The sequence below is a fragment of the Podarcis raffonei genome, chromosome 3, assembly GCF_027172205.1.
Source record: "Podarcis raffonei isolate rPodRaf1 chromosome 3, rPodRaf1.pri, whole genome shotgun sequence".
NCBI lineage: Eukaryota > Metazoa > Chordata > Lepidosauria > Squamata > Lacertidae > Podarcis > Podarcis raffonei.
Window position 1 is genome coordinate 48,188,476 of NC_070604.1, and position 14,024 is coordinate 48,202,499.

Consider the following 14,024-nt stretch of genomic DNA (forward strand, 5'->3'; position numbering starts at 1 on the left):
TTTACTGTCTAGTTTAAAGAACCAGCTATGCAACACTCGTACAACAGTACAAAATAAGATGATCATTATACCTTTGTATACCTGTTAGCTGCCAAACTTATCAGATCATAGAAGAGGTTTCCACAATGTTCTTCAAACAAACTGATATTGGTTAAATTTTCACCTGTTAAATTTGAGAACCTGTGAGCGTACACTGTTTGCCCTAGAAAATAAAAAGGAAACGAAGGAAGTTCATGCTTTGATATTGCCTTTATGAATACAGACATAGACATGCATACATACTTTCACTTTATTTGAGCAAAGAAAAGCAAGTCATCCTTTTTTATGTTCTTTTAAGGAAACGTTAACGGGGGGGGGATTACCCCAAATTTGTCCTTAGTTTTCTGACATTGTGCTTTGCAGCAGGTAAAGGAAATTTTAAAATGTATGTTTAATTCAGCCAAAATCATAATGATGTGGTTTCTCCATGCTGCTCTGACAACATACAGTGGTACCTCGTGTTACCGACAGGATCCGTACCGGAGGCCAGTCCATAACGTGAAATGTCTGCAACTAGAAGCACTGCGTCTGCGCAGGTGCACAGCGTGATTTGGCGCTTCTGCCCACATGGCAAAACCCGGAAGTAACCAGTTCCAGTACTTCTGGGTTGCCGCGGGACGTAACGCGAAAAGACGCAACATGAAGCGGACGCAACACGAGGTATGACTGTATACAGCTCTTACCCCATTTGACCAGGGGCGAGTGTTAATAAAGCAGTTTTATACATTGTTGCAGCGGCATGGAAGCAATTCAAGGAATAAAAGCAATGATATGTATTGCAGTACTTTGTTTGCAGTTTATTCACAAACAGAATTGAGAAATTCTACATAGTCGAGGGGCAATTTCTCCAGTTTGAGGTAGAAATACTTTCCTAGGTTAGAGTAGTTACAAACATAGGAAACTGTTTTATATTGAGCCATGTCATTGGTCAGTCTAGTTCAGCATTATCTACAATGAACATGTGAGGCATTCCAAGATGTCTCTTCCAACGCCTTTTGGGCATGCCAGCTATTGAATCAAAGGCTTTCTGCATGCAAATCAGATGCTCTACCACTAAGCCGTGTCCTTCCACAAATTACAGACACCACAGAATGTATTTGTCTTTTCCCACCCCACTGCACAATATTTTGGAGGGCAGGACCTTCCACAGGCAGGGAAATGCACTCTTTCAGCAGTAAATGGGGAGAAAAATTAGAGGCTCCCATTATAAAATGACCTGCATTTTGTACTGGAAGGGTACCAGCACACTGGAATCGAAGCCTTTTGCTTGCTGAACATTGCTTTTGGATTTGCCTTACAACCTGCTGGTTTCTTCTCCACTTCAACTCACTCCCAACACAATGGGAGGATGTCCAAGGGACAATAAGCAAGGGCTTACTGAATATCTTGTCAATTTGCACAGGGGCCTGCTGGCCTAGCCATGTGTGTACACATGGTTGCCAGCCTTTTAAATGAATTTAAGAACACTAAAGACTAACTTTTGCTTTCAAGTAATAGATTTGGTTTCGGGTTGTACTGAAAGACTAACACAAGTGAGGGGTTCTTAGCCAAAAGATGAGCTTAAGAACATCCACATGCAGAAATAGATCAGAAATTCCACTGAAATCAATAGGACAAATAATATGCTTTAATTGGTTTAAAATAAGTTGTGGATAGATATATTGTCATTTAAATTGATGTAAAAATGGAGTTTTGCTGTGAAGAGATAAATTGACTTTTTAAATGATTTTTTTAATTTAAAAAATGTGCTGATTTACTTTCCAGACTACTATTTTCCCAATAATTTGCACATGTGCTTTTTGAACCAAAGAGTTTAACATCTCCCATAGAAGCCAACACACAAATAATGCAAAAGAACAATCTGAACTGCAAAGGCAAAACCTACTTGGCATCTTTTCACCAAGAAGATGAAGAATTTCCAACAATGACCAGTGGATGTCTAGATGAAGATGCATCAGATGCCATGATGGGGAAAATAACTGTAATTAAAAGAAAACATTGCACAAAAATATTCCTGATAACCCCAGGTTCACAGGCTCTTTTTTCAGATGAGTGCATGATTAGCATGAAGGTCTGAAGAATATTTTTAAGAGACTTTGGTTGAACAAGCTTAAGAACATTCCTATGAATGGGAACCCTTCATTACCAGGACTATCAGGCTAACTATGCAAAGGTTTGAAAAGCAACCTGCATGTGTGTGTTTGTGGCTGTACTCCTGCCCCTCCCACCCCTGGTTTTAAATGTCGCATGTTCAGGCAAAATGACTTTTCATTTTCTGGATGTGGGGTTGCAATTTTTATAATGGGGCATGAAGGGTAACTTATTATCAAAATGTTAACACAAGATTGCATCTAACTAAGTTCTACTTAGAGTGGACTTTTAAAATATTCTACCAAAAACGTATGTGACTGAAAGCTCAGTCATTTCGCTGCCATATTAGCATTATCACAAGAAATATAGCCACCATGCAAATATCACCGTGTGGCACTACTAAACAATATTGGAAGTATCTGTCCCACTAGGTGATGTAACTCAGGTGCATGTCTTAGGTTAGTGCTAATATAGTGCCATAAGTTATAACACTGCCCTGGTGAGATACACAAAATGTTCCTTTCTTGGCAATATGATAAGAGAGAACTTGCAAGAATAACTGGCCAGCAAGTTTATAATGCCTCTTTTCCAACTCTAAATTATAATATGTGCCAACTAGAAATGTATATATGCGCCAACAACAACAACAACAAAAAGTACAGTCAAAACCTTTGCTTGTGGCGGAACAGTCAATCCTCCAAGAACACAACTAGAGAGTTCATGCAGGTGTCCAACGTGCAATGTCAAAGAATGGAGTTCCTCAACAAGTAATGAAGGGAATTGTGCTTCCTGCTTTTCAAATGGATGAAGCAACTCATCTTCTGCTTTGTGTGGCACCAGATATCTGAATGAAGATGTTAATATGTAATATCATGCAGCACCAACTATGCAAACAAAAATTAAACAGGAACCGTGTCTGACAACCTACCTGAAGATGAACATTTTTGCATACTGCAGGAACTGAATGCACTGCTGCCTGATGTTTTGGGCTTCCCAGTGAAGCTCTGCAGCCTGACCTGAAACCAAGGCAGAAATCAGGAATGTGCGCTTTCAGGTATGTTGCATTGACATAACCCATTTTCCCCAAACTGAAGGGGAAACAGCGTGCAAGTTGATTATAAAAAATACAAATGAACAAACAGGAATAAGTAATTTCTATCACGTCATGTGGGCACTCAATCTAAATAAAATTAAAGAGTTATAGACAACAACATTAACACATAAGGGGAAATAATCAGCGGCCACATGGCAACTGTTTGAAACCTTTCTGCAAAGAAGCTGTTTACATGCAGCAGCTTACTACACACATCATGCCTTTAAAAAATACCCAAGAGATCTACTGTGACATGGAAAACACTACTAGGATGGTTATGTTACTACATCCTGACAGCTCACTATTTAAAGTGGCACTGATGTATACACAATGTCAGAACTGTACCTTAATGAAAGAAATTCCATACAAAAGATGGAAACAGAAGAACCTCAAAAAGCTAAAATGGAATCGGAGAAAACAAGTTGTAGTTCATCTGATGCTTCAGCTTTGCTGGTCCTGATCCAACAGCTTAAATGCATGAGTAGGGATTGATCCTCCCTCAGTTATTTTTGCACTGATGGATGTGCATGGGAAACTGTAGACAAAAATCTTCCTGTGCATAGAGCAATAAATCTGTCTCATGCTTGCTCTTTATTTATTTAAAATATGTTTATCTTGCCCTTCTTCATAAACAATCCCAGGACAGGGTACATCCATGTGCACATGAATGCTTCAAAGAGCTTTGGGATTTGGCATGCACCTTTCAAAACATTTTTAAAGACCATGTTTTATGGCTGCCAACTCAAAATGTGCAATGTATTAGCCAACTGACGGTGTCCTTTGCTTATCCGTTATGCCAAAGGATGGCTACACTTTGTGTCCAAGCATTTGTCATCACTTTAACCAAGTGATCCACTACCCGTGGGTGAGGATAAAGACAAAGCCAATTGTGATCCCCCCCCGCCCCTGTTGGGTTATTATGGATGTTGCAAATAACACAGTTTTTCTTTTAAAGGTTAGCAATTTTTAATAGGGCTCACTTATGAGAAATATCAAGTCAGTGCATCAAAATTGTGTATAGTTCATAAGTTTTGAATACTGGAGGAAGGGAAAGGGGCAGGTTCCATTTAAAACAAACAAGCAAACAAGCAAACATAATATTTATTGTTAAAAAATATACAGCAAGGCACAAACAACCTAGAAGCATTAAAAAAAACTTACCAAAGTCAGATAAACTTGGTGGAATGAGGTTTTCCAATTTGTGTATTTGCTGCCTATCAACAAAGAAAGCACACACACGAAACAAAATTTTGAAATCTAAAATCAGGTTCTTTCATAAAAACCAACAAACAGCTTCTTCATTTTTGTGGGTAAATCAACTTAACAGTTGTAACAAAAGGTACATAAAAAACTGAAAAAATCAAGCCAATTTGCATGCTCTGCCTGATCCCTTGATCACCTCCTACAGATAATGATGATTCCACATAAAAGAGTTTGTTAGTGCTTATTCCTGGTTTAACTAACAGAGAGTATGGGAATACCAGAACTATGTTAATGTATGGCAGGCTGAAACACAACAAGGGAAATAAACAAGAGATTTGAAGAAACTACAAGGGAAGTCTATATTTGTCTTAGCTTAAGATAGAGATGGGGGGGGTGGTTTTTTGTTTTTGCTTTTGCCTCAGGGCCTCATTTCCTCATGGGCAATTTCCAGAGGGCTGCTTGCAAGTGATGCTGGAGCAATGGATGTGGCTATTGGCTTTGTACAATAAACTACATTCCAACCAGGCAAAAGTGTGTGTGGGTGATGGTCACTTGCTGGATCATCACCTTGTCATAGTGAGTGGGCTTGCATGTTCCTATGACCCTTGTGAGTGAAGCTGTCGGGAGTCTTGTATTCCCAGCAGGGTCACCCAAGATGGTAAGGTCAAAGGGGAGGAGTTAGACAAAGAATGATCCAAGAAGTCCTCAATGGCAGAACTGGCAGAAGATAGTAAGTGGTATGTTACAACGGCTGTGAAGGCAGATGAAGGCTGCAGCAGATATGAATCTACTTGTCACCTACTGAAAGGCACATTTGGCAAAACCTCACTGTGATCAACCCCGGCCTGGAAACCTATGTCCTTCTGTGGAAGGACCTGTGGATCCAGAATTGTCCTCCACAGTCACTTATGGACTCACTGTAAAGACCGTGTTCATGGAAGACAATCTTATTCAGTTATGAGTGATTGCCAAAGTAGTAGTAGTGTGTGTGTAAAACACATCTATATAATCTCCCAACCCAGGCAAGCTAGAGGTAGTATTACAGTTCAATGACACATTCTAGCTACGTCAGGAGGGTGTAGAGCAAGGTGGGTGAGAGGTGTGGCCCAGAGAGAGGGACAGCCATATAGAGAGGATTTGATGGTCCCAGTCAGCCCCTAAGGTCCCCCACCATGGGCTTAAGATAAGAGCTAAAGCATCAGAAAAATGCAATTCTAACTCTAGATGTGGCATTGGCTATATATGCTTTCTGATCTTAAGTACGGCTCCGTATCTTCAACAGAAAATTTCACTAAAGTTATTTAGCATTTGGCACTGATTGGCACATTGTCCGGGGGCTATTAAATTTACTTGCTACAAAAGGAGACAACATACTCAACAAAAGGTTAAGCAACTTTTTATAACCAGGCTGTGGTATAGCCTGAATCCCCGGCTTCGCTAAAAAAAAAAAAAATTGACAGCCACAGCTAATCATACAGAACAGGAGTAAGGTGCCTTTTACAGGAAATGCCAGTTAATAAGCAGGCAGATCCATTCTGCACTGGATGCAATTTTCAAATGTCAAACTATTCTGAAGTGTAGCCTCATCTAACAGTAATACAGATGCTAAATAGATAGCTATGGTCAAGACTAGAACTAGAGGAAAATATTATATTCCACTTTGGGGCAAATGCAATTTGTGAAATGAACCCCATACACGAGAACCAATAAACCCACAGGCCCCATGACTACCAAGAGAGAAGTAGCAATGTTTCAAAAACTGGCATGCATCAAAGTAAACCCCATGATCTTATCCTGTAATTGGTATGGGCCACATAATGTAGCTGCAACCAGCCACAAGCAGGGATCAGTAAACTGTTCCCAAACACATGTTAATATAACATGAATGCAGGGTAGAGTTGGAAAAATGGCAAGTGAAGGCAGGAGGAAGGGATGCTTTTCTATCACAGTGACCATAGATTCTCTCATTTTAAAAAAATCCCTCCCTCTTCAAGCCTATTTGTCTCTCAGCCAGGCTTGTTTCCAGAACTTTCCTGAGGAGAAAATACATTTTAAATGGTTTGGTGAGGGGAGAGAATAAATTTGCAAGGTAGATGAGTAGAGTAGGGCTAGCCAATGTGGTGCCCTTCATTTGTTTTGGAGGACACTTTCGATCTAGCCCAGCAGCATGGCCAAGAGTAAGGAATTATGGGAGTTGTAGTCCACAACATCTAAAGGGCATGAGTGGCTATTCCTGAAGTAGCAGAATGGTTAAGTAGCATCCATCTATTTCTCAGTTCTCCCCTGCGTATCACCCCCTTTTGCATCATATGATGTGGCAATGCCCAATAATATGATGTTTATATGCACCCTTCACTGGAAATGATCTCAGGGCAGGATACAGTGAAGCTAAATTTAAAACACAAAACAATAAACAAACAAGAGAGTAGATATAAAAACATAAATGCAACCTATAAAACCGCAGGGTGGCTACATTAGCCAGAAGCTGAAAAGCTAATAACCTGCAAATGCCTGAAAGAATTAAAAGCAAATAAGCTGACATCAAAATGGAAAAAAGAGTCAGCAACAGGCATACCTCAGAGCGGGGTGGTCTAAAATGTGGCCCTTGAGGCCTTTTGGGGCGGCCCTTGGCAACATTTGATGCCCCCTCATCCTGGTAGCCTTTGAGCTGCTTTCCCAATGTCCGGAGCCTTGCTTTGGGACGTTGGGAAGGCAGTGCAAGGGCTGGGGGTGGTGTCAAATTTTGTCCTTGCTCCCTCAAGCAAAGCCAAAGGCAGTGTGTGACCCTCTGGTTCCGTGTGGAAGTACTCTTGCTGCCCACTTGGTATGAAAAGTTGGGCCGCCTTGCCTCACAGGGTGGCCTGATTCCCAATTAGGGCCCTATCACAGAGAAGGCCCATGCCACCAGCTAATGTACAGCTGTTGGACATCGGATGCTAGGAAGGGCGCCCCCCAAAGAACTTAAAGCCATAGAAACATAGGAAGCTGCCTTATGCCAATTCAGACTATTATTCCATTTAGATTAGCCTTGTCCACTCTAACTGGCAGTGGCTCTCCAGGATCTCAGACCAGGGCCTTTCCCACCCCAACTGGAGATACCAAGGATTGAAGTTGGGGCCTTCTGCATGAAGAGCTGATGATGCTCTGTCTGAATGCAATGCCCTGGTTGGTGGTGCTGTTGCCAAGTGAAATGGTTCTGCCCTAGCCTGCACTGTGAACCATGTCATGACTGGTGGGGATGCTACATTGTTAAGTCACTCTGTGCTGTGGCCATTGCTGCAATGCATGTTTTCACTCTGACAGGACTAGCACTATGCTGATGTTGTGTTGCTGAGTTCACCTGGAAGCCTGTCCTGGCTCTGGAGCATTGCAGCCATTTTGCGCTGACAACAGCAACAAGCTTGTAAGCGTAATGCAAAGCACAATTACCAGAAAGTTCATTGAACTTAGTGTGACTTATGCATGTTTACTCAATAAGAACTTTTTTTTAAAGTGTTTGTGTGACTCATGCAACAGCATGGCTATTTCCCAAGGTTCAGTAACAATGTACCACAATAATAAAGTATGTTATATGTTCGAAAGACCCTAACAAAGCCCTCAGAACCACTCTCCAAAAGTGCTGTATATTTAGAGGACAATAATTTGGCTCAGTATACTTATGACTACACGCTATGGAGATAAATATACTAAAAAAAAATACCTAAATAATCCAAAGAGAAGTGTACAAGACTCAACTAAAGCAGTTTCGGTAACCCACTGGAAACCAAATAACTCTATGATGTCTTCTTCATAGTCATTTGGAAAAGGATCCAGCCCCAGCAAAACCCTGAAAAACATAGGCAGAATTATTCACAGGTTCTTAAAATGCTATTTATTTTATTAGATTTCTTTCCTGCCCTTTATCATACGGTCCCCACAAAGGTTAAAACTAAAAATATAACAAATATATAAAAAATAAAAGTTATAACCATAAGACAAGAAAAGTGTAAAAACCAATTTTAAAATGTTCCCTATATAAAATAATATAAAGCAATTTCATATATAAACACAGTTCCAACACAGATGCAGACTGGGATAAAGATATCCACTTACGAGGCTTGCAGAAAGGCGAAGCTTTCCAATAGCCATAGAACAGACAACAGAGATGGTGCCTGCCAAATATACAACGGGAGGGAATTCCAAAGGACAGTTGCCACAACACTAAAGACCCGATTCCTGCAGAGCAGTGATCAATTGGGTATATAAGGGGTGAGACTATATTTTAGACCTGCTGGTCCCAAGCTGCATAGGGCTTTGTATACCCTTTTGACAAGCAGCTTGAACTTAGCTTGCTAATTGGCAGCTAGTGCAATTCATACAGCAGCAGTGTAACAGGGAGCAGTTGAACCACCACATTTTGCATCAGAGGCAGCTGCCAAACAAACATAAAGGGCAGCCCCACATAGAATGTATTGCAGTAATCCAATCTGGAGGTTACAAGTACATGAATGACTGGTTATCCTGATCTTGAAACAGCTGAAGCTGGCAAAATGCTCTGGAGTAGAAGTGAATGAAGAAGCTCAACTTGAATGGCTACTTGAGGATGCGACTGGTCCAAAGAAGTGGGCCTCCTTCTGTGATTATATTGTTTCACCCCTGCTCAGGCAGCTTTGCAGCACATCTTTCACTGCTTGCACTCTAGCTGTCACCTACCCGTTTCATTGCCCTTAATTCCCTGGTCTACCAAAGTGCAGAACAAGCCCCACAGTACCAAAGAGGGCACACAGGGGGATACCATTATTACTGAAATTCAGGTGGCATTCCCCATGTCCCTCCGCACCCAGAAAGCTTCTCCCAAGAATGTCCTCCATATATCCAACTTGTGAACTAGTATTCTTTTGTCATGGGATCACGACCCTTTATCTACTATCTACACCACTGACACTCGCAGACCCACACACATATGCACACTCCTGTGTTGGCACCAATGTAACTCAACAAAGCAGGTTCTGCTTTAAAGTCAGCTTCATTTCCTGGTTAACCGCAAGCCCTGGCTCTGGCGGATGCTGATGCAAGCCTTGGTGAAATCATAGCACAGAATGGAAGAAATGTGAGCCAGAATGGAAAAGGAGCACAAAACCTTACAACTTGCCCTAGTCCCTTAATCTTGGCTGATATAAGGAACACTAGCTGCTCTATTGCTAACATGATGTTGCTGTTACATATTTCTGCCCTGTGTTAAGACCCTGTACTAGTAATGTATCCATGCACCATTCGCATAGGACACCTAGAACTCCCAATCATTTCTCAAGAGCAGTACTGCAGTTCTGTTGTGTCACTGGCACTGCATCAGCATCTGAATTTATTACCACTGCAACAAAAAGCCAAAACGGAACTGTTTTTTCAGCATCAAGCTATGCTACGTCAGTAACGTATGAACGAGCTCCCATACCCTCTATTCAAACAAAAGTCGAAGACACTAATGGGATCATTGTGGCACACAGCAGCTGTTAGAAGAAACTAATTAAACATTCTAAACTCTCAGTCCTGAACACACTCACACACAGGGGATTTTAATACTACTCAAAGTAATTATGCCACTGAAACATTCTTAGTAAAGTCAAGCCTGCCCAATAGTATTTTCAAGACAAAAGCCCAAGGGTGACATTTTTAAGTTTTACATACCTCTTAAGAGACCCACTTGCTAAATAAGAATCAGCAGAAAAGCTTTTCCCTCCATTTGTGGTGTCTGATGCACAGGAGAAACAGAGGAGTCTGGCGCATTGTCTCTCCACTTCCATAGCCATCTCTAAACTCTCAGTGAGTGATGAAGGCACCGAGGGAGCACTGAAATCTTCATCCATTGTTCACACTTCTCTCTGAAGTAACATAGTACATGTTTTGTGTCTGTTCTGTTTTCTAAATGTGAAACTGTCACAATTACATTTGGGCTACAGAACTAGAATATGAAGCCAAACTAGAAACATTGCTTGCAAATGAATGTCCACTGATATTCCAAATAGCAGTAAGTTTTCAAACTGGGGAGCATCCCAACGTTTATAAGGAAACAAAACTTATGAAATGTTTCCTCATTAATTCCTAATGGGACACTGAGTATGCGAAGAATTTATAAGGTTTAAAAGGATAACTTATATTCTGTGGAAGACCTTCTGTTGGTGCCCCACCATTTGTGGTGAGACCAATGTGATCCAGAGAGGGCCTTCTTGGTGGTGGTACCCCAGAAAGCTGGGTGTGGGTTTTTTGTGTTTAACAAATTTATATACTCCCTTTCAAAGTTAAAATTCTTCCCACAGCAGTTTATATAAAATACAATAAATAACATTTAAAAGCACCTCAAGAAAAGGTTCTCTATTAATAAAACTAGCAATTCTAGCATAATATAGCCACCAAGACCAGACTACACAATTAGAGCCCTAGACATGATTGTGGAATGCTCTCTCCAGAGGTCTGCTGGACAACGGCTTTGTCTTTTCATCCCCAGGAAAAACCCTTTATTTTCCTAAGCCTTTTAGATATAATTTTAATCTTGAACATGGAGTGTATTTGTATCTTGCCAAATTTTTCTTGTTCGGTGCAATCACATATACATACTAATTGTAAGCTACAAGGCCCTCTATAATTTGTTTATCTGGTTAAGGCAGCAGCCTTACCTAGAAGTAAGTCATATTGAATCCAATTGCGTGTAGTTCTTTTACAGCGCAATCCTAGGCATGTCTACATAAACCTAGGTTCAATCCTAGGCACGTGTACAAATAAAGAGTACAGCCAAAATAAACAAAAGGAACACGTCTCAATTTAAGATTAGCTGAAACAAGAATGGGTGGCTCTTCTTCACACAGTGCATAATTAAATTACGGAATTTGCCAATACAAGACATATTGATGGCTGTCAACTTGGATAGCTATAAAAGGGAACTAGATAACTTCAAGGAGATTAAGTCTGTAAGTGGCTACTAGTTATGATTCTTATAAATTATTCCCAGTATTAGAAGCAGTATGTCCCTGAATACTAGCTGCTGGGAAACACAAAAAGGACAGTGACATTGTGTTTACATATTGTTCAGGCACTTCTCATAGGCATTTGGTCAGCCACTGTGGAAACCATGTTGGACTTAATTGGCTTCTGGTCTGATCCAGCCAGGTTCGTCTTATGAAGTCTGATAAGTAATGTATAGTGCATTTAGAAATGTTATTTTCTTCTTTCCTCCAGTGTCTTTTGTATGTGTACAATCGTAAAATATCAATTTATCACAAGAAAATCAAGCTACAAGTAAAATCTCTTTGGCACAATTGTGATTAACATTATCATGCAAGTGTTAACTACAAAGCAAGGATAATAAATAAACCATCTGTTTATAATTTATTTTCTAATATTTACTTATTGTTGGCAAATCAGTAATTTCAAAACAAAGAGTGGGAAATTGTGTATTGTGTACAGTCAAGTGCCCAGCACTGTAATGAACAAGCAGACACCTAATAAACTTAGCAAATCATTTCATCTCTAATAGTGGTGCTATGGCAGATTTTTATATTAGTTGAGTGCAGGTAATTTCAAGAGGGTTTTTGAAATGATAGAGAGCATGATGTCACAAATACAGGCTCACATTGTTGCAGTAAACACTGTCGCAGTAGATGCTGATTCCATGTTCACAGTTACACACAAACTTAAAATTCCCACTTCGTTCATAACCATGCACTCAGTATGTGGGACACCTTGCTCTCCTCTCACCTCTAACCACCTGAGATTACAAAAGAGAGACTAATAGATATTAGCAGATAAACTAATCCACATCAATTGATTTTGAATGTGTGCCTTCAGCAACGTAACCTATTAAAGGAGCTTGTACACTGCATTCATGGTGGCTGCAGAGAGATTAGGTGGGTGTAAAAGGCATTTTTAAAATAGAATCAAGAAGACCCAAGCCCCTAAGCATGTGCTGCCTGTATTCCCCTCATTGGTGACTAAGAAATACTCAGAACAGCCTATTTCAGAGGTAGATAATTTCAACAAGGGTAACTTCCAAGCACAGTATATGTGCATCACATTGCGGCCTGGTGATGCTAATGTATACCCTTCTTTGTAGGGTATACATTACCCCTTGTGTATGTGATCTCAGACCTGAGCCCTGAGATCAGTGGAGGGTCGCTTTTCCACCATCAGGAAGGGCTCACTGTGCCGTGACACAGCGGCACCCCAAAAGTGCAATATCCTCCTGTAGTGGCACAGAAGCCTCTTTTGTACTCAGCAAGATTAAAGGTACTGAGGTATGGATTTTCCTGTGTCTGCTGCTGTATTCAGTACCAGTATTCATTCGGTACACGTTTCGATATTCACTGTGTTTCACTCATCATAAACCACTCTGGGATCCTTTTGAATGCAGGAGATTAATGAATAAAAATGAATGAATGCTTAGAAGATGCGGCTTAGCCCACAGAAATATGCAGAGGCCCAAGGACCACACTTCCTCCTGAGAGAAAAATGGTGGGACCCGAGGCCCAAAGCAGGCAGAGCAATGGGCATGAATGAATATTACCCGAGTGGTATCTCGGGTTAAGTACTTAATTCGTTCCAGAGGACTGTTCTTAACCTGAAACTGTTCTTAACCTGAGGTACCACTTTAGCTAATGGAGTCTCCCGCCGCCGGAGCACAATTTCTGTTCTCATCCTGAAGCAAAGTTCTTAACCCGAGGTACTATTTCTGGGTTAGCGGAGTCTGTAACCTGAAGTGTCTGTAACCTGAGGTACCACTGGCCTTTTGTGCTGTTTCTACCCACAAATCCCCTTCTGCCCTCCATCCAGGCAAGAGGGAGGTCGAGGGCTCATTCCAGTCACGCAGAAACACCTGAGAGTGCAAAGCAGGCCTAGCAAGGGATGTATGGGGGGGGGGAGAGTCCCAAGAGAAATTTGGAAGGCTGCATTCCGGGGTCCTGAGATTCCCAACCCCGGTGGTGTATAAATCTGCAGCATTAATCTGGGATGGAGAGGAAAGCTTCCAGATTCAGAGTTAAAGTTTAGAACTAGTACAGTCCTGATGCAGAAGGATACGTCCCATTGGGCGCCAAAGCACTTACTTTTTTTACCCAGTAAAACACGCCCTGCCTGCAGCACCCAGAGACCCGCCGTTTCCCCCCAGTGAAACCCCGCATGAGAGTGGGGATGGGGGGGGGAGAGGCAACTGCCGCCCCCCCGCAGTGCCTCCTCGCACACTCACCTGCCGCCGCCTCCCGCGCTTCCCACGTCAATCACCCTGTTATGTACCCCTCCGTCCCGCCTGCCGCTTCCTTTCGCGGAACAGCCGCCAACTCTCCCCCGAAACTCCCGCGCGCCGCCAGAGCCGCGCAACAGCGCCTGCTCCGGAGGAGGCAACCGCTGACGCAGCGCGTTCCGATTGGCCGGAGAGCCTCCTCGCTGAAGGCCCAGCCCCTTTTGCTTTCTCACCCGGAGGCCCCGAGAGGATCTTCTTCCGCTTTGACATTAACGGCGCTCTCCTTAAGTGTTGCAGCTGGAAGTGGGGAGGGCTGCGTTTTATTTTTCTTCCCCAAGCCTGCAGGGTTTGTTTGCCTGGAGCAAACTCTTGCTCGTGGGGCTTTCCTTCTCC

The 14,024-nt window shown here is 41.9% G+C and overlaps 1 protein-coding gene across 1 annotated transcript in view; it reads right to left on the minus strand.

Moving 5' to 3' along the window:
• The window catches only part of MMS22L (MMS22 like, DNA repair protein), a 71,710-nt gene extending 58,036 nt beyond the window's left edge, over nucleotides 1–13,674 (minus strand). The window contains exons 1-8 of the mRNA XM_053381502.1: nucleotides 13,638–13,674; nucleotides 10,091–10,284; nucleotides 8,127–8,252; nucleotides 4,385–4,437; nucleotides 3,059–3,146; nucleotides 2,800–2,974; nucleotides 1,925–2,018; nucleotides 72–202 (exon numbers count right to left, since the gene is read on the minus strand). Of these exons, the coding sequence (XP_053237477.1) occupies nucleotides 72–202; nucleotides 1,925–2,018; nucleotides 2,800–2,974; nucleotides 3,059–3,146; nucleotides 4,385–4,437; nucleotides 8,127–8,252; nucleotides 10,091–10,269 (846 nt within the window). The 5' untranslated portion in view covers nucleotides 10,270–10,284; nucleotides 13,638–13,674. The remainder of the gene's footprint in view (nucleotides 1–71; nucleotides 203–1,924; nucleotides 2,019–2,799; nucleotides 2,975–3,058; nucleotides 3,147–4,384; nucleotides 4,438–8,126; nucleotides 8,253–10,090; nucleotides 10,285–13,637) is intronic.
• Nucleotides 13,675–14,024: the final 350 nt, after the last annotated feature.